Source organism: Rhopalosiphum padi, chromosome 2 (genome assembly GCF_020882245.1).
Source record: "Rhopalosiphum padi isolate XX-2018 chromosome 2, ASM2088224v1, whole genome shotgun sequence".
In the NCBI taxonomy this organism is placed as follows: Eukaryota; Metazoa; Arthropoda; class Insecta; order Hemiptera; family Aphididae; genus Rhopalosiphum; species Rhopalosiphum padi.
This window is the reverse complement of record NC_083598.1, coordinates 84,173,759-84,201,519: the sequence shown is the minus strand read 5'-3', so window position 1 is coordinate 84,201,519 and position 27,761 is coordinate 84,173,759. Positions and strand designations below refer to the sequence as shown.

At 28.2% G+C, this 27,761-nt stretch overlaps 2 protein-coding genes across 2 annotated transcripts; one reads left to right on the top strand and one right to left on the bottom strand.

Moving 5' to 3' along the window:
- Positions 1 to 7,727: 7,727 nt before the first annotated feature.
- Positions 7,728 to 11,107, bottom strand: LOC132922274 (RNA-splicing ligase RtcB homolog). Its single transcript, XM_060985705.1, has 10 exons — positions 10,845 to 11,107; positions 10,590 to 10,785; positions 10,262 to 10,392; positions 10,058 to 10,184; positions 9,886 to 9,992; positions 9,637 to 9,796; positions 8,554 to 8,729; positions 8,359 to 8,493; positions 8,108 to 8,272; positions 7,728 to 8,037 (listed from the first exon to the last, which is right to left on the bottom strand). Exons 1-10 carry the CDS (start codon positions 10,938 to 10,940, stop codon positions 7,810 to 7,812), a joined length of 1,521 nt encoding a protein of 506 aa, XP_060841688.1. The 5' UTR covers positions 10,941 to 11,107; the 3' UTR covers positions 7,728 to 7,809.
- Positions 11,108 to 13,026: 1,919 nt separating this feature from the next.
- On the top strand, positions 13,027 to 16,848 carry LOC132921599 (odorant receptor 43b-like). The gene is made up of 5 exons (XM_060984705.1): positions 13,027 to 13,688; positions 14,430 to 14,538; positions 14,861 to 14,965; positions 15,032 to 15,187; positions 16,334 to 16,848. The coding sequence occupies exons 1-5, from the start codon at positions 13,030 to 13,032 to the stop codon at positions 16,406 to 16,408; spliced, it is 1,104 nt and encodes a 367-aa protein (XP_060840688.1). The 5' UTR covers positions 13,027 to 13,029; the 3' UTR covers positions 16,409 to 16,848.
- Positions 16,849 to 27,761: the final 10,913 nt, after the last annotated feature.

Below are 27,761 nucleotides of genomic sequence, written 5' to 3'. Positions count from 1 at the left end.
TCTACTGACTCTACAAATCGTATTGCTATAAAAGTTTACGGTAGTAAGGTCTAAAAAACACATCGAAAAAATGGGTTTCCAGTAAATCTATCAAAAAAAATAAATACAATTATTGATAAACGTTCATTATATAAATACAAGTCCAAAAATTTCGATCAATAAGTATAGATTTAAACTAGTAAATAACGTAACTCTTACTAACCGAAAGAAAACAGATTAATTTCGTAATCATAATAGTTGATGGCAACTTTAACAAGTAGATACAACTACTGTGCTGTATAGGTTATTATTACCAGTGTTATCCCATCGATATTGTTGAAGGTTTACTAAGCCGTCAAATGTGTCTGACCATGTAGGCAGTTTTACAAGAGCTTTAGATAGTGCTGTACTCGACATTTCAGTAGTCACCTACAATAATTTGTAGCTTTTCAACTATCAATAAATTCCCTATTATTTTGTATTATTTATTAAAACCATTCTGAATTCTTTATTTGATAACTGAAAAACGTATTAGATAGCTAATCCAATAATCGCGCACACCGTAAGAATTACATCAGTATAATAAATTATTCAATGTAAAGACGTCCACACACTGGATTAGTTTTGGTCGAAAACTTTACAAATGGAGCATTTGCAGCAGATCGGCCGAAACCGTGAATTTTTGATGAATACTATCGGCAAAAAGAGCCACACATTACTAACTTGTGGCTATAAGGTTTAATTTTAAAACGAAAGGGAGGAGGGACCAATTGACAAGTTGGATTTAAATTTTGTAATTTATTCTTTTTAATATATAATTACTTTATTTTGTATGATCAATTTACGAACTCAAGCTACATCCCTTCGTCGTTAGTTGATATTTACTGTGCGCAGCACTGTTACGCGTTGTCATTATTATACGAACGATACTTTATTCATGTAACAAGTAACATGTTAACGATATATAGTATTATTATTATTTATTCACCTACCGTTAATAGCAATTATAATACGTTGGTAAGTATTAATATAGTACTATAATGCATGTAAAGTGTACGCTTATAATAAATTCTTCTCATGACGAGGTGATGATATAATTTATGTTGTACATCATCAATAGTTGTACTCTCCAAAATTTTCGCCGTTCCCGGCCATTAAGACTCGGCTGAATAAAGTCAGACCGTCACGGACTCATGGTATTATAAACAGCGGTATCTAAAATAGTGTATTAGTGTGCAGTAGCATATTATATATAGTTATTAGTTGTATACTATTTAATATCAATGCAGTATTATTGACATATTAAATAAGTGTTATCACAGATTATATATTATCTTAAATCTAAGTTAAATCTACGGTTTTATTAATTAATTACTTATCTATGTTATTATAAATCTGAAAATAATAATTTGTTCGCTTGAAAAAAAGAGCGGATAAGAAGATTGGTCAAAGTGAAAAAAAAAATTAATAAATACCTAGTTTTTTATGTCTTATTATAATAAATATAATATGTGATAGAATTTAAATTTTTTGTTGAAACATTAATTTTTTTATTACAGAAAAGAACGAAATTTGTTTTCGATTTATTTTTAAAGTTTTCACCTTTTAAATAATAAGAACATACATTTTATGAATTAATAAAAGTCTTGCTATCAAGATGAAGTATATAGAATACGAAACCTTAACCTTAGCATCCCCATAAAAAAATCCTAGATACACCACTGCATAAACAATAATTATTAATTAAACATATTATAAATATCATATATAATCAATAAAATATATAGATATAATCAATCAATAAAAAATGGCCCTTTAAACGTATTGGACACATTTTAGTGATTCGATAAATTATTAAAAATATATGTGACTTTGCAAGAGTATTTTCAAGTGTTAATGGTTATATTATTATGATAACGGTGATAACATTAATTTTACATTCCACATTTTGATTTTTTACTCAAGATCAGTGGTTTGCTGAAGCCTGATTGTTTTGTTTTTAAAATTAAATTTAAAAATTAAAATTTTACTCTTAAAAGTTCAAATAAAATTCAAGTTTAAGTTCAAGTTTGCAATAATTAAAGTTTAATTTATCCTAAACATATTTTTAAAAAACATTTCATTTTAAAACTAAAACACTTTTACGCATTTAAAAATTAAATGCCACAAGTTAAAAACTATACAAAATAAAATATTGTATATAGAACGGTTATGTTTTTAATTAAATTAGTGCATATTACATTTATCTTAAACTCGGAATGAAATTCATCGTTATGCAAAATCATTGTAAATTTTAACCTCGATAAAGAAATGTAAAAATCAATATGTTTGGAATGATTAATTGCCATTTTGAGGGTCATTTAGATGTTTATAAATATAATATAATATAATATTAATAACTACGTTCGTATAACATGTTATTATACCGGTTTTATACATTTATAAACAATATCATTATATTACGTTAATTTCACATTTTTGTGTAATTATATTATTTTGTAGTAGCTTATTATAAAAATTTGTAGGCGACTATAAGTCTCACCTTAATAAATAATATATAGTATATGGTTATACTATAATAGAAATATAGTATATGATTATACTATAATAGAAATATAGAATATATTCTATAATTAATGATAATGGGTAGCAATCGTATATTCAAAAATTTAGTATAGCCCAATACGATTTATAGTTTCCGTACTTACTTATATCTTGATAATTTAACATAGATATCAAGATTAATTATTACACGTCATACGTCTAACCTATCCAAACACAGTATCGTAGCCAGAGTGGGGCACTGGGGGTTCGTGCCCCCCACCGGTGTCCTTTTTTTGGCTGCAGTGTAGTGTGCAGAAATTTATTAAAGTTTGTCATTAATAGATTAATATAATTCAAAGTAAATCTAAGATAAATTATTGGTAATTTATATTCATATAAAATGCCAAATAGTTATAATAAGTACCTATATAACTTGGAGACACAAGACGTCACGCCACGGGCTCCACCGTTTTACATCTCCAACATCTCAAATTTCTCCGCTTTCACAAATGTACTAACAAAGATAACTGGTCCTAACGCATTTACCTGTAAGTCCACTAAATCATACCTAATCGTTTATCCCAGGGGTGTATATAACTACAATACTATTTTGACTCATCTCAAGGATACTGATTCTAGTTTCCATACCTTTCAAGCTCACGTTAATCGCTCATTCAGAGTCGCAATACGAAATCTCCACCATTCCACACTGTGTTCGGAAATTTCTCTGGCTTTGTCGGAGGAAGGACATTCGGTGAAACAAGTCATTAATGTCAAAAATAAAAATAAATGCGGTCTCCCATTATTTTTTGTTGATTTAAATCGTCAGAATAACAACAATGATATCTTTAATATTACTTCGCTACTTAATACCAAAGTTATAATCGAGAAACCTCATTTGTCCCGTCGTGGTCCACCATAGTGCCACAATTGTCAAGCCTATGGCCATACCGATAACTACTGTCAACATGAATCTAGATGCGTCAAATGCGGTGGAGACCATCGCTCCGAGGACTGTATCAAGGATCGAGCTAGTCCAGCCAAATGCGCGCTCTGTTCTGAGGTTCACACGGCCAACTACAAAGGATGCCGTGTTTATCAATCCGTTATCAAAAAACGCACTAAAGTGCTCACAAGAGTCTTGCCAGTCTCAGATAAGCCCCCGTCCATTCACACCCGACGCAAAGGAGTACCTAGGACTTATGCAGAAGCAACTGTGGGCAATTCAAATAATTTAAACTCTGAACCTATTTCCAATATTATATCCCAATTTATTACGCAACTTAATTCCCTCTTTACTCCATTGATTTCTCTTTTATCCTCTCTATTAAACACATTACTTTCTAAGAATACCTTATCTCCTTAATTGCAAACTTCGCGAAATCATAAATATCTAAACTGTTGTTATTAAATATTCTGTGATTATGTTACTTAATCTTAATTGGATACGAAATCATTTTCTACCGTCTATCATTATTTGTATTAATCAGATTTATTATTATCATGTTTAATATTATTAATTTAATTGTATACTGTAATTGTCGAACTATAATAGCTGTAGCTGAAAGTTCTAAATTAAAAAAAAAAAAAAAAAAATAACTTGGAGACTATTGTTTATTTTTATTTGTTGTACATTTAATATGTATGTACTTAGTACGAATACTACGAACGCACAGTTAATTATTTAATGCAACTTCGTGTGTAAACTGTGATTTTTGTTGTTTTTAATCGTTTATTTGTTTTTTATTAATTTGCTTATTATCTTCACAATAATCTCCTTTATTTTCAACTTGCGTCTTGCATGTGTAAGGTAAGCTGTCGCTTGTTTTGTATTATATTATAGTTTATGTTAGTTAAAGTTATTTTCTTGTATTGTTGCTAGTAATAATATTCGAATTAAAAATTAAACTTCATGTTTACAACATATACAATATAGGGCTGCATCCGAATTGCGTGTTCAGTTTTTTTGTAACAGAGCTACAGAGTGGAGTTGCATACGAGTATTTTCCGAATTGCGTGCGTAAAAGTTCGAGTAGACGACCGGTTTTCGTCGACTTGCATATAGACCATAAAAGCACTATTATAAATATAACTAGTAAATTCAATATACCGTATCTTGGGTTTTCTCCGGCAAATTAAGATAAATCAGTAAATAATGATTAGATATATGAGTATATTGTATATGATAAGTACCTATTTATAGGTAATAGGTACTATAAAAATTAAAATATAAAAAACAGAAAAAATTTAATTATCATGTATAGAAAATTATAAAATAAACATTTGATAAAATTTTCAAATACGTTTATTCGTTAATTTTATAATTTAACAACACCTTTTAAAATATAAAATAAATATCATACCTTAATACCTATACAAATAGGTACCTATAACTCATTATAATTTGAACAAAATAATCTATTTATTTGTTTATAATTTGTGTTTTGTGTAGTAAAGTAAATTTTTTACCGAATTCATACTGCTTTTTCAATTTTTTGAAATCTGACCGAACTAATTTGGTTAGTCGTTCGACTAATCCCGCACGCAACTATATGCTCAGTCTTGAAAAAACTACGAACGCAACTCGACCTTGATAATGATTTTCGCACACTATTCGGAAACACCAACAAATAACAATATACATATTGATTAGGTATTTAGGTAATACATTAATCTATGGTTTACAATAACGTTAAATGTATTATGTATACCATGGTTATTGACATAATTGCACAGTACCTAATAAGAAAATAGTATAGATGTATAGTACACTAGTACCTAAACAGTTTATTAAGCAAAGGGGTGATAAGTATAATGGCTAGGTGATATGTAGAAATTTTAGCCTTATAAAAACTCAAGAATAAAAATCAAGTGCACCCCCCCCAAAAAAAAAAATTTAGATACACCACTGTCCTAACCTACATCAAGGTAAGTGATAATAGAGCGATACAAAATGGTATGAAGTGCATAACGTTTACGAATTCCAATGGTATAGTGAAGAAACATTTTAAAATTTTCGTCGAACAGAATACAGGTCGTCGAAGAAGCTGTAGATACTAGATATGAACGAACAGAAATTTAAGATCGCTATCAAATGCCATCATGTCACAATTTTAAAAAATGTAGTGAATACTAAATTGTGTAATAAAGCCACTAAGTTTTGTTCTTTTATGAATTTTGTTTTAAAACATTTGAGTTAAGTCAATAAAAGAGTTGTCCATCGCTGTTAGTTTACTAATAAAACAACTAATAAGCTATAGTACCTAGGTCCTATATACTTTAATATATCATAGTTTATTATTAGATAGGTAATTCAGTCATTGCAGTTAAACAAAGTAGGTATCTAGGTAGGTACCTAAAAGATTGACACGACGTAGGTAATTATTAATTTGTGATTTAACTTGTTTTTTTTTTTTTTTAATTTATGACCGATGCAATAAAAATATATTTTCAAATGATTTTACTATAAACTTTTATGTAAAAAAAATACGAGTATACGGTTTTTTATAATCAGTATTTTTAGCTATAAATATCTAGCATATCATACTTTGTGCGTTCTGTACAGTAAAAAATCATTTAAGGAAAGGTCAAATTTTAGTCATTAACTGAGAATTCTCAACTCGAATTTATTGTGTAAATGGTGACATTAACTATTGTCTATTTAATACTATAGGTACCTAACTATTTAATTATTACCTAAATCGAGGTTTGACGATATCTTATTTATATTTATAAGTAGTATATGTACCTACAATAGTGCTATAGTAGTATAGTATATATAATATAGTACAAACTTACCTATCTGTAATATGTTTGTGTTGTTTCTCTATGATTTAATATTTTAAAATTGTTGTTAATTATAAATAAACTGTGTGTTAAGAATCATAACAACAAATAACAACCCTACTAATTAGCACTTTTGGATACGCAAATAAGATATAAATTGTAGGTATATAAAAGTAATTAAATAAAATAATTAAATATTTCTCAACGATATCAATACATTTATAAGTTATTTTTATATTTTAATAATTTATTTACGTTTGTGATATATTAATATAAGTGTTATTTGTAGGTACCTATAATATATCGTGTTCTAAAATAACACCTATAATTATTCGAACATCAATGGCATAGGTATCTCCCTATGTATTTTATAGTTTGCCTTTTTTTTTATCTGTAAACCACAACAATATATCAGTTTTAATTACCTATTCATTATATAAATTGAATCATGAAAATATTATAAATTTATACTTTCAAAGTGTTCAATATATTTAAATGCTGCTTTTTTTTTAATTTTATATTAAATTTAAAAAATATATACTAAATACAAAAATTAACTTGTATAATAAAAATCTGGTCCTGAAAAACTCATGAATAATCTAACTAATAAATAAATACCTATTTGAAAGTTTTTCGTATTTGAAATCATTTTTAAATACAAATATATTTGTAATTTGCATTTAAGCTGTTAATACTCATTGGAAAATTCATTAAAATACCTGTTTTCACAATTATTTAAATACTGGCTTTACTAGTTAATTACATGGAAATAAATAAATAATACCTATCTATATATTGGTTTAAATAAGATTGAAAAAATAACAATTTATAACGTTACTACAATATTTACAAGTAATAAGTATGTATGAATTCATGATTTAATACAGCAGTCAATTAATATTCTAGGAAAGCAACATAAGAAAGTCAGAAACTTTTCAGTGATCTTAAAACAATTTAAAAATATTTGAAATGCATTAGCATCATTTTTTTACAAGTTTAGTGTTTACAATTAAAATTTTAACAAAAGTTGTTCAAATCACAAAAATTTGATAATGATTTTGTAGTTTTAAATGTATTAAATTTTTTATTTAAATAAATAAGATTTGTTACAAATATAAGATTTCTGATATGTTATTTTTATAGCAATCTAAAACTGTTTACTTTGCCATTTTTTTTTTTTTTTTTAAACATTTGAAATTAAAATTTTAATGAAATTGTTTATTTAAATCTAAAAATAATAACTTAAATTATTACTTTTTTTTATTAAGTTACTGAAATAAAAAAAAAAGTATAATTTAATATTATTTATTACTTGAATATTACCTGAATAAAATTGTAGTAATATTGCAGCGTTTAAATATATTATAGCCAACAGTAAATACTAAATAGATGGAAGTAAAATATTTACAAAATACAAATGTGGTTTATGAGTATATAATACAAAATATACATGTAATTAGATGTAATTTATAAATTACATAGGTAAGAGAAAATTAATTTTTATCCTTTGATAACAGCAATTGGTCTTAATTTCACAGTCTTCTTACTAATTCCTGCCTCATGGCAAGTGTCTACCACGTCAGTGACATTTTTATATGACTCAGGTGCTTCTTCCATTACCAATTTTGGTGAAGCTACTCGAATGGCAATCCCTTGTTGTTGCAATTTTTCTAATACATCATTATAGTCTATATTTCTACGAGATTTAGCTCTTGACAATGCACGTCCCTGGAAATAAAAATGTCATCAATTTTATTAAAATTAATAAATTAACAAATTGAACAAAAAAATCACTTACAGCACCATGGCATGTAGACCCAAATGTTTCATTCATACCCTGTTCAGTTCCAGTCAACACATATGAACAGGTACCCATTGTTCCACCAATTAATACTGGTTGACCAGTTAGTTGGTAGTCAACCGGAATAAGAGGATGATAAGGTGGAAACGCTCTTGTCGATCCCTGAAATAATGAATTTCATAGATGAACAAAATATCTTATTAAAATACAATGACCTAAAGCTTTTTTTAAACCCATGTTCTAAATACCTTTCTATGCACCAATAAGTGTTTAGGTTTTCCATCAATATAATGTTGTTCCATTTTTGCAATATTATGAGATACATCATATATGACGTGCATGTCTAAATCATCTGGTGTCAATTTGAATTGTTTTGCAAAAGCCTTTAAAAAAATAATACTAATAAATTATTTAATTTCTAATATTTTTGCCTTTATACATACTTGACGGGCCAAAAATGTCATAGAACTTCTATTCACCCATGCAAAATTTGCAGCAGCTGACATAGCTTTCAAATAATTTTGACCTTCATTGGATTTGATACGAGCACAAGCTAATTGTCTATCGTTGACTTCAATTTGGTCCCGTTTCATAGCCTTTTCCATTTCCAGTAAAGCATCTTAAGTAAAAAAAAAGTCTTTAATATATTTATGTAAGAAAGTAAAATAATACTACTCATTACTTGGTTCATTTTTATATAATTAAATATAATACTCAAATGTAAATAATCAATTATCATTATTGGATTATAATGTATATACAAGTAAAAGTACATAGTAAATATCATTTTTACTTTTTAGTTCATGATATGCAAATAAATTATTTTTGAGTTCTAATTCAAAACTGTTTTAAGAAGAACTCAGATTTAAATACACTAAAATCCAATTGAATATTTATTAAAAATGGTTGAAAATAACATTAAACATCCATTAAAAAGTTAAATTCCAATAGGTTTGTATAATGTAAGAATAAAAAATTATGAGCTGTAACAGTGGTTGTATGATCTTAAATAATTTGAAATAAAATATTTATTTAAATTACAATTTGTAGGCAACTATCAACCAAAATTGTATTTATGTTTTAAGACACTAAATGATTTTTTTTTTTTTAAAGAAATAGGGAGCCTTTATAAAATCATGTAATAAATTATGTATTTACATTGCATACCATACGATACAGTGTATCATACAGTATATGCCATACACTAGGAAAAATATGCAAAAGCTGGGATAAAGCTATAAAAAATATTCACCCAAAACATCTTACAGTGAAATTAAATTAATACAAATGATACATTTTTTTTATAAATTTAAAGATACGAAACACATCATATTAAAATTTATCAAAGACAAATAATGGACGGCTTAGTATTCCAGATAATTTTCTACTGAGATTTATACACATCATTTAAAAATACTAAGCAAGTTTATTTTAAAATTGATTTTATTTTTAATATATTGTTAAACTGAATCTAAAATTCAATTTTACCCACAACCTACATCTTATTTAATACAATGTTTAAAAACCTGTTGCCACTTGGTGTCCAAAACCACGACTTCCAGAATGTATCATAACACATACTTGACCAATATTTTCAATTCCCATTTTCTTTGCTGCCCATTTATCATAAACTTCATCAACCACTTGTATTTCTGCATAATGATTACCAGCTCCTAATGTTCCTAACTAAAAACAAGCATATAAATGTTCAAAAATTAAAAATAATAATTTTTTTTAGCATTTGAAATATGCATTCTTATAAAATTATAATTTACTTGTGGTAAACCACGTTTTCTAGCCCTCATGCTAACTTTAGACGAATCTGCATTCAACATTCTACCATTTTCTTCACAATGTTCTTTGTCTTCAGCCCATGCATAACCTAACATAAATATAATTTATTTTAGATAATAATCAAAATTTTAATTTTTAAGAATTGATATTAACCTTCTCTTAGAGACCAATCCATTCCCATTTCAAGTGCTTCTTCTAAGTCATTTGCATTCATTGGTATGATTCCTTTTGATCCTACACCGACAGGAATGTGATCGAACATACTTTGAGCTAATTGTTCCTAAATAGAATTAAATTAAAATAACATAATATGATAATATTGTGATGATCAAATTAAATTTAATAACATAATATTACTTTGATGGGCTGAACATCTTTTTCGAATAAGTTTGTTCTAAGTAATCGTACGCCACAATTAATGTCAAATCCTACACCACCAGGTGAAACAATAGATTGAGGATCATCCATATCAAATGCAGCCATATTTCCTAAAATTAATGCTTAATGAAAACTGATGCACTGATACAAAGTATAAACTTATTATATAAAAGTAAAATCAATATTGATTAATAATTAGAACAATTAATATACATAATACTATAATTTGAAAACCTACTACAAATGATTTGAAAATTCAACTACTAAATTATAAATTTAGTAAAAAAAAAAACTATAATAAACCTACCGATAGCAAATCCATAACCAGAGTGTACATCGGGAAGTCCAATAGATTTATGGACAATGCCAGGTAATGCAGCCACATTAGCAATTTGTTTAACACCAGGTAAAAATCCACCAATCATTCCTGGTCGACATGCATTTTGTAACTCTTCCAACATTAGTTTTTCTAAAAATTTATTAACATAAAACACTCCCTCAACCTATGAACAAAAAATGTTTAATAAAACCAAAATCTTTAAAACAGAATCCTTATACCAACCTTCATATTTGGTTGAAATCCTTTTTTTATTTCCCATTTATATGGAGATTTCTTTTCTAGATATTCTAGTTCTTCATTATAAGGTCTTACAACCATTTTGTTTCAATTATAACTCAGTTAGTTTTACTATGACTATAATATAGGTATAGTATAAAATCAAAATATTATTTTTTAGACTTATTATAATATAACAAAACTAATAAATTAAAAATATATAATATGACTAAATAACATTCGAATTACAGAAATAACAATTTTAAATCGAATAATATTCGAATGTAATGTTAAAATTCCACGTTATCATAATAACAATATCTTTTATCATAGACTAAGGCAAACAGTGTGATATAATGATAAGTACTTACATTCTCCTTGGTTTATTTTTAAATGGCGGGGTTCAAAGCTTGGTTGGGGGCGCTTGAATACTCTAGTTATGCTAAATGTTCATGTAAAAATCAAAAAATTAATTTAATTTAAAATATCTATGCATAAATAAATTATAAAAGTTAGTATAATATATTTAATGCTTTAATTAAGTGTCTATTTTGTGAATGCACTGTAAGATAAAAGTAGAGAATGTTGTTAAATGTCTACTTATTATTATTAATTAATGAGTACTTTAGTTGCTTAGTGTAATTGAAAATGCATCTCAATATTAATTTTATACGTACAAATATGAAGAATTGAAATGCATACATAGATGATTTATGTAATTCGATCTCCGAACATGAATATTTGAATAACCCATCAATTTAAACAGCTTTATCTTAAACGAATAAATGAATAGTATGCTGATTATAATGAATAAGTGTGATATAATATATTGCATATTTGCATCTTAAGGTGAGTCTACACGAAGCGGTTTATTTATAAGTTTATAAAGTAAAGTTTATGTAAACTAACTAAAAATAAGTTTTGTTGTTCATTAGAAAAATACATATTTTCTTGTCTGCGTAATGTACTAATATATATAACCGTTAAACATTTAATTAGATATGCTACCTATATACAAAAAAAAATCAAAATTAACGATGACCATAATTAAAATTTACCTTCGACGCTAATATTCAAGGCACGCTAAGTCTTTCATAGGCGTACGGATATAATATATATATATATATATATGTATATTGTATATACATAATATATATAATATTTATATATTCACACACACACACATACACTTAAATATATTATATAATAGAGAGAGATAGTGAGAAACAGAAAGAGTGAGAGAGTACTTATAATGACAGCTTTGTGCTATTATTACAAAACAATATACTTTATTCATATGAACGATTGGAAATTAATTATTGAAGTATATCATTAGAAGCGATGGATAATTATAAGTTTGTGTCTTATGTAGGTATACGCCCATTTTTCCTTCAGAATATGTTGATGATTTGGAAGGGGATGTAAACCATATACATTACCATACAACAGTACGTAACTAACCAACCAGGTAGATTTATAGATACATGCTCTATATACCTGTAGCCTATACGAATAATAGTGGTTTTATAATTTATTGATATGCTGTAAAATCGTAAAAGACAAGATCATCATTCGTTTAATTTTTTTAGACAATTTCGTTTTTTATTGTGTTTAAAAAAAAGAAAATTTTGTTCTAGTGACATACAAACACGATCATCAATTACTGTAGATATGAGTGATATGAGTGATATGACTTAATATTAATATGCGTATGCCATATAAAACAATATTTTTATTATTTGATTGTTTTCCTAATGAAGTAAAAAACTTATTGCAGTCAATCATCAACTAAATATTAAAATATTTATTAGTAATACCACTAATACCTATATGTCACTGTTACGTTTCTACCTCTTATTTATTATTATATTATCAATTTATAATATATTCATGTTATATTTTAACCCACTTTTATAGATACCTACAGAAACCAGCTAGGGCTATTAAAATGTTGATGAAATTATAATATAAATTTTGACACGCACAAACATTCTTATATACATTTCATATATTATTTAGGGCTAGTTGTGCCTTGTATTTTATTATTAAACACAATATACCTTATGTCTTTATGTTTATTAATTATTTTATACATATTATTAAATTGTATATAACACACAGTGTAATACAAAAAGAAACGTACACACACTACACACGTTCTTGTACCTCAGTGCAGTAAAGACTTTCAGCAATGCCGCGCATAGACGCCGTTAACGTGTTCTTGCGAATGACTGGGTGCACCGATAGTAAGAGAATGCTTTACTTGACGTATTTCGAATTTTTCATAACGTTTTATTATTTCATCACGGCGTATGTGTCAATTATCTATCACGAACAGAGCGTATCCATCAAACTATTTACATTGTTGTGCATGTTGATAGAATGTGTAATACTGCTGAACATCACTTTTCGGATCTATCATCAAAATCAATTCCGTGAAATGGACCAGTACTCGAAACGGTCGGGAATACCGGACGACTATCAATCGAAAATAAACATAATAACGATGTACCATCTGATAGCGTCGAACATGTTTGTAATTTTCCCGGCCACCTATGCGATTCTTAGTGATTCGGTACGTGTAGGTGATCCCTTCACGTTTCCTTTCTTAGATGTGTTACCGATAAAGACCGACAATCTCGTGATTTACGCGTGCAAATACTTTGTATACGCAATATCCGTGTACATAGCACACGTCGAACTTTGTTTTATAAACACGACGTTTATATATTATGTGGGCGTTTTGAAAAACAGGTTAGAGGCTATTGTACAAACGATTCGAGAAGCTGTTGTCGACAACGATGAACAAAAAATGAAGTATGCAGTCATTCAACATCAAAGGTTATTAACGTAAGTTGGAAAATATAATAAAATTTATGCGGTGTACACCGATATAAAAAAAAAAAAGCGTTCGATTCGGTCGAACGAATTTATTTTCATTACACAAGTTAAAACATCCTTTAGGTTAAATGTTAAATTATTAAAATGGTTATCAATTTATCATAATACATACCTCAAAGATAGAATAGTTTAAAAATACAACTAGTTTCAGTAAATATAATAGTGTTTCAGACGTCCATCATTGCGGTTACTTCTAAAGTTACAAAAGAAGCTAAGTCACATATCCCCTATTTTGTTCTAAATTATTATTTTTATTTGTAAACGTTATGTTTTCCGTAATTTTAAATAGGTTAGGTTATAAAAACAAGTAATCAAAACAACATTTTCACACTTGAAAAAAATTGGACCTATGTTTTTTTTAATTTCAATATTATTCAATTTATATAACAACAAGTTATATGGGATCTTGTGTTACATTTTTAAACTTTTTTTACTCATAAACAATTTGATCGTTCATAAATCGAAAATTTTAAATAATATTTTGTTTTTTTAGGTATTATCTATAAATAATACAATAAGTCATACTATTTTTAAAATTATATATTTTATTGATAAATAAAACATGAATATTTTCTGAAAATTGAAAGTGTCTAGAATTATTCATTTTTTAATTAAGATAACTTATTCCCTTAAAATCTAAAAAAATGTTGGTTAATGAATTATACGCACTGTTAGTTTTATTAATTTTAGATATTTTAATACAATGAAGAAAGTATTTACGAAACCAATATTACTATCAATGTCATTCAATGCTATATATTTTGGCTTGACTACTTCTCTAGTGATTCAAGCTATTCGGGTGAGTATTGATAAAATATAATACTTTTAAACAACTTTTTATTTAGTATTATTTTCTTAAAATTAAATTAATTATCATAAAACAAAAAGTTCACACTCCACGATAATTGTTATTAACATTATGTAAATAGTACATATATTTATTTTATTACCCACCTCGTCTTATTAAATTCAACATTTATAAAAAAATATGCAATAGAACCAATATATTATCTAAATATAAAACAAATTTTAAATTTAAGTAAAAAAATCATTTTTTTAATAAATTATATTTATTAAGTGATGCATTAAGAATAATTCAAAAAATAATTGTTGTATTTTAGGGTTATATTAATCAAACAATATTATCAATATGTATAGCCAGCAGTATAGCAGCTATTATAAATATTACAATTTATACTTTTTATGGAAGTGTGCTTTTCGATTTAGTAAGTTTAATATTTTAATGGTACGCAATTTATAAAAATTGACTAAATTTCTAAAATATATTTTAGCACGATGAAATATTACATGTCCTTTTTGATAATTCATATTTTTATCTTAACAAATCGTTCAAAAGTTCTATTTTAATAATGATGACAAGAGCTACAATACCATTAACATTTACAGTTGGTTACATTTTTACCATAAATTTAAATTTACTTCTAAAAGTAAGTGATTTATTATAAAATAAATTATCTTCAAAATAATTTTTTAATGGTTCTCTTAGAAGAAAAAATATAATCTAAAATAATTAATATGAACAGATATGTAAAAAAATATCATTTTATGAAATTTTATTTTCTTCTATCAAAATCATTACAATTTGTTATAATATAGTTACTCGTATAAGAATATAAGGATTATAGTACTCATACATTTACAATTTTAATTAGTTTATCTAATAAAAACACTCGATACAGTGTAAATATATTATCATTTTGATACTTGCACAACTCACAAGTCACAGTAAAATTACAAAACCTAAAAAACCTTATTACGATGAAAAGGAAAATGTATTAATTAATAATAGTTTATAACTAATTAATTAACTGAAATATTGACTCGGAGATCATACTGTTACGGTGATACAAAAAGTAAATTTACTAAATTATTCGCAATTAATTAATACGATGCATAACTACAGGCTTCGGGCTACAATAATATTGTAAATACCTAATATTTATGACAAAAATTGATGACACCTCAAAAACATTTGAAAAGTACATAAAATATACATTTAAATAATTTAATACTTAATAGTGTTATTATTTAAACCCTAAACATTCGTTTTTGGGGATACCTCTTAAATAATAAATTTGTATGCATAAATTATTCATTTTCTAAAAAATCCGTTCATAAAAATGTGCTTAAGTAAAATGAACAGCTCATTAGTCAATATCCTTTATACTAGCATCATAACTTTTAAAACTATATTTATACATTACATTTAATTTAATACTAAGATAATTATTATAACAGTTTGGCACTTGTCACTTACAAATTGAATATATTTGTTTGAAATCACCATTCGATATTAATATAATATTACTATTGCAGTAGTAATACTAGCATTTAAACTATTTAATACACATACCTATAACAACTGTCAACGGGTAATTTTTCTTAAATTTTATTTAAAAAAAAGTGTTATTTTAAGATTTATTATTTTTAAGTACACACGATTTTAATACATAATATAAAACACGGCCAATATGTTCACATGGTATAATTAAAAACTAAATTTAGTAATTGAGCCAATAATCATAATTAATATTTAAATTGCGTTTAATTTATTTAAAAATTCTTTATTTCAGATAGTAAAGATGTCATATACAGTGCTGAACGTGTTACTGTCATCGGAAATTATAAAACCTCACAAGTTGTCATAATAATGAAATGAAGAAATAAAATGAAATAGATACTATCACTATAGATAAGGTAAATTTGTAATATTTTAATTGAATTTAGTATATTACGGTTCTAAATAACTATGACGATAAATTGTATAATAGTCAGACGAAAAAAATTCCCGATAAAAATAATACTAAAAATAATATTTGGTAAAAAAAAGTTCCGAAAATACTTATTTTTATACAATTGGACATTTAATTTTGTTATTATTATTTGAAAGAATTAGTTAGGTCTATGTGCTATGTAAAATGCACGTACATGTAAATCTCTCATCTATTGTATTATGTATCATAACCCGTCTTTTTAACTTGATTCGATATTTGGTACCCTAGAAATTTCTAATTACAACTAACAATCATACTATAAATGTAATGAATTGTAATAAGTCATCATATTAGAAAAGCTTATGATTGCATTTTATTTTTACCTTTATAAGCTATTTACTATATTTTATATAATATTTTAGACATGTATGTATTATATATTTGTATTTAATAGTTCTACTATTATTTTTTATTACATACATTTGAAATATGAATGTTTCTAATTGTATTAACTATATAATCTATTAGGTATATTATAATATGCTATTATTTTTACAATTGTGCCTAATTATATGAGTATACTATATTTATAAATTGTTACCTTTTTCCAGGTTTTTTTTTATAGATTCACAACAACCATATCATAGATAATATTGATTTAATGACAATGTATTTTGATTTTTGGATTTAAAAATAATTCATATTTATATAATATTATAAAACCATATTATTATTTATTTTAGTCTAGATTTAATTCATTATTGGTAAATAGTATTAAAAATTGTGTATGAATCACTCTATGAATTATGTCCAAAAGAGTAGGGGGAGAAATACGATAAAACGTAAAAAAGTGTGTGGTTTCTTGTGAGGTAAAGAGGAACACGAAATGGGACTGATGCGAGAAGGTCGGGAACATCAACGGCGCACGCTAAGAAGTGAAGAAATAAAAAAAGTATAGACATAAACACGGCAAGATGTGAGAATAGTCAGTAGACACTAGACAGTAATATAGAAGTTATGCTAATATGTTAACAAAGTTAGGTAACCTATAAAAAAAATTATATCTGGCCATCGTTATAGATAGAATAGTAGAATATTGGTATCATATTATATGCAATACATTAGTTCTTCGTAAAATGTACAGATATTGTACATCTATAAATACAGTTTATTTTAACTTTATAACTTATATTATTATTTAATAATATATATCATTGATAAAAAAATGTATGAATTAAATTATAATAAAAAGTATCATAAATTCATAACATATAATAATATAACACGTCATCCACGCGGCAACGCGGTATAGTCGTCGCCTAGCTGTTGCCACTTCGTCGGTGCGAATGTGTTTTGACCGGCGTCTCCGAACACTAGTTCTCCGGCGGTTTGTCTGATACAGTGGCACTGAACCTTATGAGTTATGACCAATTGTTGCGACTGCAACACATGCTTTGAGTGGGTGATGGTTACCGTAGGCTTATTTTTAATATTGGACTTAAAACTAATACCTATAGTGTCCAAATAAAGTATTTGTTGAATTCAAGCTATCATAAATACATAAATACATTAGGTACACTTATATAAATGGCTTATTAACTCTTCAAAATCTAAAGCAATACCGTGCAATCGAATGTTAACAATTTAAGCTTATCCATCTAGCTATAATTAGTTAATATACGAAGATATGTTATACATGTTGGTCTATAAATAAATTTAGATGGTAGCGGATGTCTATATAAATAATGTATAATTTCACAACACATGATTTGAAATGAACCTAGGCGCCACTGGTCTGACGTAAATAACTAACTTTAACTAGTAGAGCTGAGGTTTACTACTCTATACCCAACTGTATACTGATCTAGTTAATTAGTTAACTGTTATGTATAAAAACGACTAATTTTTATATATGAATAAATATAATGTACCTACACAGAAGTATGTTGATTTTCGTTTTGTTAATATAAATAAATATATATATACATGTCAAAGGCTGCAAAGCTTAGGCTTGCTTAGATATGTTTAAACGTTTTAGTTGGGGCTGTAATATTACCTTAAGACGATGTTGTACTTGCATAACGTGTTGTTCCTATAAAGCTAACCGTCTTACAAACATACAAGTGAATAACATAGAAAATTTTAGTTGTTAGATTTAATAATTAGAGTGAATTGATACATGATCAACTTTTAAAATAAGAAATATAGTAAGTAATTTACATACTTCTTTTCAATATTTAAATTTTTAAGTGAGGCGTGAAAAATCTCGAGTATGTGAAATTATTTGCTTTAAAATTAAATAGGTAGGTACTGAAAAACGCAGATAATGTGCTTACTTCTTATCGTTAAGTTTGATATTTAAAAAATACAAGTCCAATTCTTATTTAAAGCTAACAACACGAAACTGTTACTACTGAACGCAAATTGATGGTGTTGTATCCTATGTGTTTTTAATACGAAAACAAGATGAAAGAGGTAGACGTGTAGTATCCTCTTAAGTTTGTACGTCATTATACCATACTTTCAAATTTCAATACTCCAATAAAAAGACCAAAATATAATCATAAAAACTAACTGTTGGTATCGTATTTTTGTTTTTTAAACAATGAAAATTACATTTGTGTTATACAGTAAACTTAAATCTGTTACTTCTGTAATTTTAGCTTATACGACCAAAAAAGACTAAGATTATAAAACAAAGCATAAACAGATTCTAAAGGCTGCAGCTAATATAATCAAAAGATAAAAAAAAATCTCTACATGTTATTATACTTATGTACATAGAAAAATATGTACAACAGGTTATATGGTTGTGCCTTGTGGGTACCTATTTATATTATACAAATATCCAATAGGTATGTTATGCTACGATATAAAAATATAAATACGTTATTACTTATAACTCATTCCTATTTACCTTTCCACACTCCAAACACTAAATGTGTAATACAACTAGTATTTTTTTTAATTTAGTATTATAATTATATACATTACATTGCAGTTTTAAATTTAAAATATGAGGACATATTTTTTTTTATAACATAAGGGAGTGTTGTATGTGGTATGTTTAAATTGCGTAATATTAGGCCAATGAAGCAAATGAGCTGAGGCAGCACTTTTTAAAATAATATTTAAGAACGTAAACACCACAGTAAGCGGACAGTGCGGGTGGGTTTCGAGTGAGAGACGGCACATGTTTGGAAACGTTTTGTAGAGACGAGTATTTTTGTGTGTTTGTTTTATGTTAAATAAAGATTTTCAAAATAGTGTTAATTACATCGATTATTTTGTGTACCATCGAGAAATAGGTATACTACATTAGTATAGTATTATAAAATATAGTTCATTTTTTTACACACGTACCTGCTTTCTGCCGTGTACGAACTTACATACGTACGAAGTGTGATTTTTATTATATTTATATAAATTGTTAATCCTTTCATATTTTATAGTTGTTGTCAATTAAATAAAACATAAAACGTTTATACACCTGTTATATTAATATTATTGTTACTAAACACTTAAATTAAAACAATACGAATAAATAAATAGATAAACTATAGATATAAATGTTTAAATATGTTTTGAATATAAATTTAGGTAATTTTAAAACCTTCTAAATTGATTTTTTTTATGAATCAATAATTTATACATATAGCGCATACTTCAAACAAAGTTTATTCATTTTTTTAATATTTCATGTATACATTTTTTATTATTTTTTTTTTTATTTATTTTTAATCTAGAATTTATACAATCTATACTACAAAAAGTACAATAAGCATAATGTATGTTTAATTAAGTGCAATAGCTTGAATGTCTTGAGAGAAGAAACCGTCCAGTGAAGATACTTCGACTTGAATTTACAATTATTTAGGTGTATTCATATTATGTTTACTTTATAAGGTCACGGGGCCATTGTCGTTTAAGTCTCCTGGTGGGATTTCCTGGGATGGAGATGGATAATAGCTTTTTTATATGGGGATTAGGGTGATTTTGAAGGCGATTCCTAAATTTTGAGTAGTATAGCTTGGCTGTATCAGTGACTTTCGGAATGTGAAGATCTGTATGAAGTGTGTGGTTTGAAATATAAGGAGGAGCATTGGTTATGAGTCGGAGGATTTTTGATTGAAACACTTGTATTTTTTTTGTATTTGATATTTTTGCCGAGCCCCAGAGCTGTATGCCATAGAGCCAGATAGGCTTAAGAAGAAGATTATATATATGAATTTTTGTTTTGAGGGATAATTTTGAGAATTTACCGAGAATAGGTCTGAGAGAGTAGAGTCGTTGATTTAATTTTAATTTTGTTGTGTGTATGTGTTTAGCCCATGTTAGACGTTTGTCGAAGGTTAGACCTAGATATTTGGCTGTTTCGGAGTTTGGTATTGGTTTGCCGTTTATATGTACCGGAGGAGGTTGTCTGTGGCGAAGAGCAAAGGTGGTGTGTACAGATTTGTTTTCATTAATTTTGACGCGCCAGAGGGAGTACCAGTGTGATAGATCATTTAGGTGTCTTTGGAGAGTAGTTGAAACCATGTCAGAATCGGTGTGGGTGGCATATATTGCTTTGTCGTCGGCATATTCAGCTATTTGTGTATTCGGATTGGTGGGTTGGTCTGCAGAGTATAGATTAAAAAGAGTTGGAGATACAACAGCGCCTTGAGGAACACCAGCTTTTATTGGGGATATACTGGAGTATTCGGTTCCTGACCTGACAAAGAAGTAACGTTCGTTGAGGTATGATTTAAAAAAAAGGTAGTATGATGGGGGTAGGAACGATTTTAGTTTATAAAGAAGACCGGGATGCCAGACCTTGTCGAAGGCCTGTGCAACATCAAGAAATACTGCAGAAGTGTACAGTTTCTTTTCCAGAGAATAGGCAATAGTATCGGCTAGTCGGTGCATTTGATGGATGGTTGAATGGTGTTCTCTAAATCCAAATTGCGTGTCAGGAATTAGTTTCTTTTCTTTGATGATTGGGTAGATTCTGTTTAGTATGAGTTTTTCTAAAAGTTTTGCAAAGAAAGGTAACAAACTAATTGGCCTATATGAGGAGGGGTTATCTATTGGTTTATTTGGTTTAGGGAAGAGAATAATTGTGGAAAGTTTCCATTGAATCGGGAAATATGAAAGTCGGAGTATTGCGTTAAAAATATGAGTGATGTGTACTATAGCTTTGTTTGGAAGTCTGCGGGCTATTTCGGCTGTTATCAAATCATGACCAGGTGATTTACCTAGTGGAAATTTTTGTATGAATAATTTTATCCCATTTGGAGTGAATGGTTTGGGTGGAAGTGTCATTGGGAGTGGGCTATCTAGAAAATTGCGTACTTTGTTTTCTATGGAAGGAATGGTGGAATCGTTTGGGTTAAAGACTTGGGAGAGATGATGTCTGTGTACTTCTGCTTTCTCTTTATCGTTTATAGCGAGACTGCCGTCTATTTTTTTGATTGGAAATGACATTGTTTTGATTTTTAAGATTTTTCTAGTGGTTTTCCACAGAGAGCCATCTTTTTCAGTTAAGAGGCTAGTTTGTTTGGCGAAGTCTTCTGAACGTTGTTTCGCCATTTGTCGTTTGAGTAATGTGCATAGGTGATTATAATTAGTTTTATCGGTGGGATATTTTGTTCTCTGCCAGGTTGCTCTGGCACGACGTTTTTGGACAATAAGAGATCTTAAATAGGTAGGCAAAGAGAGATTACTTTGATTGTAATTATCAATTATTTTTGGTTTACAAGAGGACCATGCTGCATTTTGTATTGTTGATGTTAGATATTGTACTGATTCCTCAAGTTGATTTGGAGATTTTAAACTAACGTTCAGGTTAATGTCGTTTGTGAGTATCGATTGGAATTTTTCCCAGTTAATTATTCCATTGATTAATGATGGATTCATTAATCTTTTTTGAGGAGAGGTGTCAAGGGTGAGAAGTACTGGCGAGTGGTCTGAGTGAGGATTCGTTAGATTATCTATGATGGTGTTAAATCTGTTCGGTATTTTAGAGACGAATATGTCAAGGATATCTGGTCGCTTTCGGGGTGATGTTGGCCAATATGTGGGGTCTTGGGGTGAAATGATTAAGTAATTTTTGGTAGTAATAACTTGTCTAAGAGAGTTACCTCTTGGTGAGTTTGAGTGACATCCCCATTGGGTGTGTTTGGCATTGAGGTCGCCACCAACAATAAAGTAATTTCCGAGAGAGTTGAAAAATTGCTCAAATAGTATTGTGGTAATGATTTGGTTAGGGGGACAGTATGCTGCCGAGATGGAGATAGGAGAATGGTCTAGAGTAATTTGTATGGTGAAAGATTGTATGTGGGGTTCGCTAATTTGAGAGACATTGTGAAAGAGAATTGTAGATCTAATGATTATCGCCGCTCCCCCGTGTGCGGTACCGTCTGGGTGGTTTGATCTCAGTATTGTGTAGTCGGGTATGTGTATTTTTGTTCTGTTAGTGAGGTGTGTTTCAGATATTAGAGCTATATCTATACGTTTTTCATGAAGTACAAGTGAGAGTTCGGCTACATGATTATGAATACCATTGGCATTCCAAAGGAATATGAGCAATGATTTGGAGGTTTGGGTATTATTTGTCATTTTGGGCTGCAAGTTTGGCAAGGACTGTTGTAAGAAGGGAGAGCAATGGATTTATGATAGCTTGGAAGTCACTGATAAATTTAGATAATAAGGTACCTGTGTCTAATTGATTACTGTTGTTAGATTTCGGAGGTTCCTGATTCGAGGTTACATTTGCATAAGTTCTATTTTGAGAGGGCGAGGGATTGGATTCAGTCGAAGAAGTCTTCACTGTGGTTTTTGGATTGGACTGGTTGTTGATTGAAGTTGATTGGATGGTTCTTGAGTTTGGGTTGCGACGTCTTTGAAGCTCCTTGTGAATTTGGCATCCTTTATAGTTTGCAGGGTGTTCGCCCTGACATAGCGCGCATTTGGCGGGTAGATTTCGAGGCTTTAAACATTCTGAGGTGATGTGATGTTCAGCACACCGAACGCATCTTGGTGTATGTGCACAGTACGTTTTTGTATGACCGTATTCCTGGCAATTCTGACATTGTACTAGGTCACGTTTTTTATATGGTTCTTCTATTTTTACCTTAGTATGAAGTATGTGGTTTATGTGGAAGATGTCTTTATTTAACTCTGAAGGTTCGAGATCAACAAAGAATATTGGAAGATTTAATTTTGTTGTTTTATGTAGGACATTTGTGATTTGGCGTACTTGAAAACCGATTTCTTCTAAAGCTGTTCTAATTTCTGCTGTGTTCGTTGTTGGGTGAAGATTTCTTATGACTATGCGGTAGGCTTTGTCTTCTTGCATTTGATAGGTGTGGAATTCGGCTTCTGCACCTTGTAAGAAACGGATGATTGCTCGGTAGGTTTCTGGGTTTTTTGTTAGGATTTTGAGGTTGTTAATGCTTGACTTAAATGTGAAGTTTTCAGGACCCACAAGGTCTATGAGTTCCGAGCGTAGACTTACAAAGTCTTTAATTCCTTTTACTATTATGGGAGGGGGTAGATTTGTACTTTTTACCTGTGAGGTGCGCTCTTCAGGGTTGCTTACATTAGGATCTGGGTTTGGTGTTATTGTGTCAACTTCGATTGCTTCAGTTTGCGATAGAACATCAAATCGATTTCTAGAAATAAATAGCTTTTTGTGTCTGTTGGTATTTTGAGTTGGAGAGCTTGGTTCTGAGGAACTTGAGCGGTTTCTTTTCTCGGCTTGATGTGTCCAGCCATCATTATTTGGACTATTTAAGTTATTTTGTGTGGGTGAATGGCTCACGTTGGGATTATTTGTCGATAAGTTTAGGCGAGCATCCTGTATAATGGTTTTATTATTTGTATTATTATTATTAATATTTTTATTTTTAATATTAGTTTTAGTTTTTGGATTCGGCGATTGTGGCATGTTTGTCACGGAGACAAAGGTCACGCACCGCTACGCGACGTATGCGATAACGGCGGCCGTGCGGCGTTCACGATAACGCGACGGCTGTACGGTAATTAAGACACTGGAAATTTACGAACGAACTTGATTCACTTATATAACAGAATTACTAATATAATATAATATATTACATTTGTATTATGTATATGTATATATATATATGTATGCTACATAATATAATATAAACATATATAAATTTGGAAAAATTTGAGCATCTATGATCGAGATCTCGGCGGTATTTAACGGAGCGACAAAGAGGCGTGCGTTAGGTACGGCTGCTCGCGCGATACTCATGTATACATAAAATCATTTTTCTGAAATATTCAGCCATTTATTTATAGTCATTTTTTTACTTTAGATTAAGAAATTAAATTGTTAAAAAAGTATTGTGATATAATCACATAATACAGGTAGAGACTTAATATAAATAATAATATTTTATGTTAACATTGAAACTTAATTCTTATTTACCAACATATAAAATACGTAAATATCTACCTACAAATTAATATATACCGGCATATAATAATTCATAATTAAAATTAAGGGGGCCTCAGTTGGTCGTGTTTTAAGGAAATTAATATAGGCAATACAACATGATGACATTAAAGTGACTTGTAAGTGTGTGTAATGTAAACAAACATTAATGTGGATAATATTTCTTAGAAACCATCAGTAAAAATTCTCTTTTTTCTGTCACTTTATTAGTGGTTTTTCGAACGCTTTTGAAAACTACTGGACATTTTTTACTTTAGACCCCCCCCCCCCAAAGTTTATTTTCGGAGGTTTACTTAATCATTTGTATAACTAATGGTGCCCTAGTAACAATACCAGTTCCTCGAGGTAAAAATGATTTTCTCACAATGCTTTCCAATACTGAACTTTTTCCGGAACTTTGAGATCCCACAACTACAATTTGTGGTAAATCGATAATTTGCTGTTCACCAACTATTGCAAAAACATCTTGCAGCTTATTTACAATTCTTAATAGTGACTTCATTGTTATCTTCTATGCACCATCTTGATCTAAAATTTAAAAAAATCAAAACTGAGCCGTCGCGGGACGCCTGGCAGATGTGAAACATTAATAATTTTCTTTTTGTAATAATTTTGAAATTTTTTTTTTTTTTTTTAATTATTATTATTATTAATTTTTTGCCGAGCTTCGGCGAATTGATCCGACGAGCCACGAGTCGCCACGCCACAGTCGGTCTCACTACCGTATCGCGCCATTAGATGTTTCACATCAAAAAATATATATATAGTTATATAATAATAAAAATTATTTATTTATATACTAAAATTACAGTAAATTAAATTTTATAATTTTTGATATGAAACATCTAATGGGAATGTATTAGTTTTACAAATAGCCATAAATTACTTTAATAGCAATATAAGTTTATCATACAATACATTTAATAGTTTACTCGTAGACTGATATATTATCTTCGTTCAGAACTGTATGTAAATCGTTTATCGTTGAATTCAAAATTAACAAATAAATGACATAATATAATTTATATTTACAAGTGTTGATCAGTTGCCTTCAATCGGGGTTTTTGCATTTTAAAAATACACCAGTTGGCCATTGCCCTCGAATATTATTATATACAAATCCGTAAAATAGGGGAAGTTAATATGTAAATAATAATAATTTTATTAATAATAATAGCTCACCTGGTAAAAAGAGAGAATTTTACCAGAATGCGTAATTTTAGACTTATCTAAATGGATAGCCGATAGACGATAAACGAGGTTTTATCTCGTACCTACATTATTATATTATGTTATACGTGTGTTATTATTATATTTTATTATATCTTTATTAATAGTGTTATGGTTGTTAGAAATAAATATATGATACGATGGATACTTTGTTAGGCATATTTTAGTAGACGAAAATCACGTTGTTAACATCATGGAAAATATTACACGAATGTATATAGTGAAAAGGGCAAAATTCAATTAGTTTTAAATAATTAAATTTTTTATAAAGATCGCGTTACACAAGCGAGTGTTAAATGGCTATGTACATTGAAGTATGGCGCTTATAATAATTATTGTATTTATCCTTTTATTATAAATATTATATTATTATTATTACATAGTTACCTCCCCTATTTTAAAGATAGGTATTAGGTATTATGTACCTTTTAAAATCATGTAGGTATATATAATATGTGAGGGCAAATGCCAACTGGTGCATTTTACTAAAGGGAGTTTGGGGAGAATTGGTATAATAAAAGTTATTTTTGAGGGCAACTGGTACACGCCATATATGCATATATATGTATATATGCATATTTACTTGTTAACAATGTACCATTATTTCTTATATACTAATGTACTTACATCATAATGATTATCTATTGTTTTTGTGTCCGTGGGCACTTTTGTAACCAAAACAAATGCACAAATTTTCAATGCCAAGTGTAATTTTTAGTAACAAATTAATTATATTTTATATTTTGGTGTGGCTAGTGTATAAATTAGAATATAACGGGTTATTATGCATTACTTACTATCGATTATTATTTTGTTATTATTCAAAAATGAAAACATTGTAGTGAATTAAAATTTTATAAAATATTCTTATTGGTATTTTCTAGACATAACTTAAATGAGTTTTAAAATATTTTTGTTTATTTATTGTTGTATGTAGGTACCTATCAGTAAAAAAATTGTTTCGAAATAAAATATTTACCAAAAATAACGATTTTCCTCTTAAAGAACTTTTTCAACTAAAAAAAATTATTAATATTAGGGACAAAAAAATAAGCAATTATACTAAATTACTCATACAAATAACAACTTAGTAAAATTTATAGTATAATAATTATTATTGTACTCCTTTGAAGGGGATGACGGCATGAACAGTTCTGATATGGTTACGACTTTTAGGTTAGGTATTATAGTTAGGTACCCTCCCCTAACAAACTAATACATTTATTAAATTTAAATTAAATAAGTAAATTATTGTGTATAAAAATTAAATGTGGTAAAGATAGGTTAGGTTCAATAGCCCGCTTATACTGTCTTGCCGTAAATACCAGTTAATAGTAATAATACGACTCAAAAATTAATAACGATATTATAATATGGTAATATGATATATTTATAATATGTATTATTATAATAATATATTAAATGTAATGTTTTAGAAACAAATTAGTTTATTTTCTGCAAAATTGTCAAAATTCAATAGCTCGATAGATCATAATATAAAATATTACATTATAGTAATATAGTGCATACAGCATAATGTAAGCAAAAACAGAACAAAAAAAGCCAATGTGGGGATCTGATCCCCACGTC

Excerpts from the sequence above, each read along its gene's own strand:
- LOC132921599 (XM_060984705.1), top strand. The coding sequence starts at position 13,030 with ATGCCGCGCATAGACGCCGTTAACGTGTTCTTGCGAATGACTGGGTGC. Across the intron at positions 13,689-14,429 it reads CAACATCAAAGGTTATTAAC|ATATTTTAATACAATGAAGA; the intron begins GTAAGTTGGAAA and ends TATTAATTTTAG. Across the intron at positions 14,966-15,031 it reads GAAGTGTGCTTTTCGATTTA|CACGATGAAATATTACATGT; the intron begins GTAAGTTTAATA and ends AATATATTTTAG.
- LOC132922274 (XM_060985705.1), bottom strand. The coding sequence starts at position 10,940 with ATGGTTGTAAGACCTTATAATGAAGAACTAGAATATCTAGAAAAGAAA. Across the intron at positions 8,730-9,636 it reads TGGACACCAAGTGGCAACAG|ATGCTTTACTGGAAATGGAA; the intron begins GTTTTTAAACAT and ends TTTTTACTTAAG. Across the intron at positions 8,273-8,358 it reads ACTTATTGGTGCATAGAAAG|GGATCGACAAGAGCGTTTCC; the intron begins GTATTTAGAACA and ends TCATTATTTCAG.